The following is a 2,359-nucleotide window of genomic DNA, read 5'->3' as shown; positions in this document are numbered from 1 at the left end:
ACTAGTCGATCCAGATCACGCCATATCAGTGACCTGTTCACATCATTATTTACCACCCAACCAATCTTTGCATATTCAACATGCTTTTCTCCCAGATCACTGATAAAAATGCATGAGACTTGTGCTGCACAGGTGTGAATTTCACTCCATGGTTGAAAATTTTTTGTCAAAGCAATTTTCTATCGGAAAATGCCATTTTTGACCAAAATGATTTTTTTGGTGTGAAATCATATCAGTTTTGGTGATTACAGTGATTGCTTTCTCTCCGTGTCCACTGAGGGTAGGACAAGGAATAGCTGGCTTAGTTTTCAGCAAGGGAGATTTAGGTAAGATATTAGGGAAAGCTTTCTAACTATAGTTGCAGCTCAATTCTGGACTAGGTTACCTAAGGAGAATGTAGAATCCCCATCACTGGAGATTTTTAAGAACAGGTTAGACAAACACCTGTCAGGGATGGTCTAGGAATACTTGGTCCTGACTCAGTGGAGGGTGGAATGGATGAGATGACCTCTTCAGGTACCTTCCAGCCCTACATTTCTATAATGCCTGTGAAATTTTGTTGAGAAAATATTGAAGAAATTTTTTTTCTTAAAATATTAAAACACTCGAACCCTTTTGGAATGAAGCATTTCAAATTTTCATTTCAGAACAACTTTTCTTTCCAAAATTTACTTTAGTTTGTATTAATAACATTTTAAAATTGAAAGGCTGTTTGCCAGAAGCTGGGAATGGGCAACAGGGGTGGATCACTTGATGATGACCTGTTCTGTTCATTCCCTCTGGGGCACCAGGCCCTGGCCACTGTCGGAAGACAGGTTACTGGGCTAGATGGACCTTTGGTCTGACCTAGTATGGCCAGTCTTATTTTCTTATGGATAAAAAATGTAAATGTAATATTTCAAATTCATAGAAATGAAACATTTGGATTGGCCTACAATGAATTTATTTTTAAAATTTCATTTCACAAGAAAAATTCAAAATTTTGGCTTTTTATTTTGATTTGGGACCAAAACAAAATCAAAATCTCAAACTTTGTGTCGGGATGGAAAATTTGTTTTCCCACCAGTTCTATTTGAAACATTTCATGAAATGTAAACAGCAATTAAGTGTCTTTTCCCTTTTTATTCACAGAAAACACACTTCTTCAAAATGGACTTGGCTCCTTCCAACCACACCAACTCCAGCTCATTATATTTCAGCCTTATGGGCATCCCAGGGCTGGAAGCTTCCCATGTCTGGATGGGGATTCCTTTCTGTTCAATGTACATCATTGCGCTGCTAGGAAACAGCATGATTCTGCTTACTGTCAGGTTAGATCAGACCCTCCATGAACCCATGTACTATTTCCTGTGCATGCTTGCGGTCATCGATTTAGTCATGGCTACTTCCATTGTTCCCAAGATGCTCGGCATATTCTGGCTGAACTCGGTGGAGATTGCTTTCGATGCCTGTTTCACGCAGATGTTCTTTGTTCATTCCGCCACAGCTGCAGAATCAGGGGTGCTCTTGGCGATGGCCTTTGACAGATATGTCGCCATCTGTTACCCTCTGAGGTACCAGGCCATCTTAACGCACCAAAAGGTGACACAGATAGGCCTGGCCATTCTGCTGAGAGCTGCCCTTTTCATGACTCCTGTCACCTGGATGATGAAGCGCTTACCCTACTGTAGCTCCAACGTGATTGCCCATTCGTACTGCGAGCACATGGCTGTGGTGAAGTTGGCCTGCGCCGATCCCCGAGCCAGCAGTCAGTACTGCGTGGTTGGGTCCACGCTCATAGTCGGGACTGACACAGTCTTCATCTCTGTGTCTTATGGGATGATTCTTCGAGCCGTCCTGCGGCTTGCCAAGAAGGAAGCGCGCCTCAAGGCCATTGGCACCTGCGGATCCCACCTCTGTGTGATGCTGCTCTATTATGTTTCCGGGATGGCCTCCATATACACACAGAGCTTTGGCCAGGAGGTGGCTCACCAGACTCAGGTTCTGCTGGCCGACCTCTACCTCACCCTTCCCCCCATGCTAAACCCAGTCATTTACAGCATGAGGACAAAGCAGGTGCAGGATGCAGTGCAGAAGGTATTTGGGCCCAGGAAGGATCCAGTCTAAGGAGTGTGATCACTCATTCACCGGCTCTATTCAGCAAGGAGGAGATTCTGCCAACCTCACTCACGCAAAGTAGTGACCATGAAATCACTGGCACTACTGGAGACGTAAGGAGCGTCGCAATGCGAGTGAGCATAGCAGCATCTGGCTCCTAATAAGAGGCAGCTTTGTCTAATGCTTAGAGCACAAGACTGGGTGTCAAGACTAGGCTCTCTTCCTGGCTCTGACACTAATCTGCTGTGTGAACTTGGGCACA

At 44.5% G+C, this 2,359-nt stretch overlaps 1 protein-coding gene across 1 annotated transcript; it reads left to right on the top strand.

The window, feature by feature from the left end:
- The first annotated feature begins 1,161 nt into the window (after window positions 1-1,161).
- Window positions 1,162-2,106, top strand: LOC127038993 (olfactory receptor 52I1-like). The gene has a single exon (XM_050932111.1). It carries the CDS (start codon window positions 1,204-1,206, stop codon window positions 2,104-2,106), a length of 903 nt encoding a protein of 300 aa, XP_050788068.1. The 5' UTR covers window positions 1,162-1,203.
- The last annotated feature ends 253 nt before the right edge of the window (window positions 2,107-2,359 follow it).

This window comes from Gopherus flavomarginatus, chromosome 1, assembly GCF_025201925.1.
Source record: "Gopherus flavomarginatus isolate rGopFla2 chromosome 1, rGopFla2.mat.asm, whole genome shotgun sequence".
Lineage (NCBI taxonomy): Eukaryota > Metazoa > Chordata > Testudines > Testudinidae > Gopherus > Gopherus flavomarginatus.
The sequence above is the reverse complement of the archived record's forward strand: the minus strand, read 5'-3'. Positions and strand labels throughout refer to the sequence as shown.

What these genes read in the sequence shown, in the direction of transcription:
- LOC127038993 (XM_050932111.1), top strand. Translation starts at nt 1,204, where the DNA reads ATGGGCATCCCAGGGCTGGAAGCTTCCCATGTCTGGATGGGGATTCCT.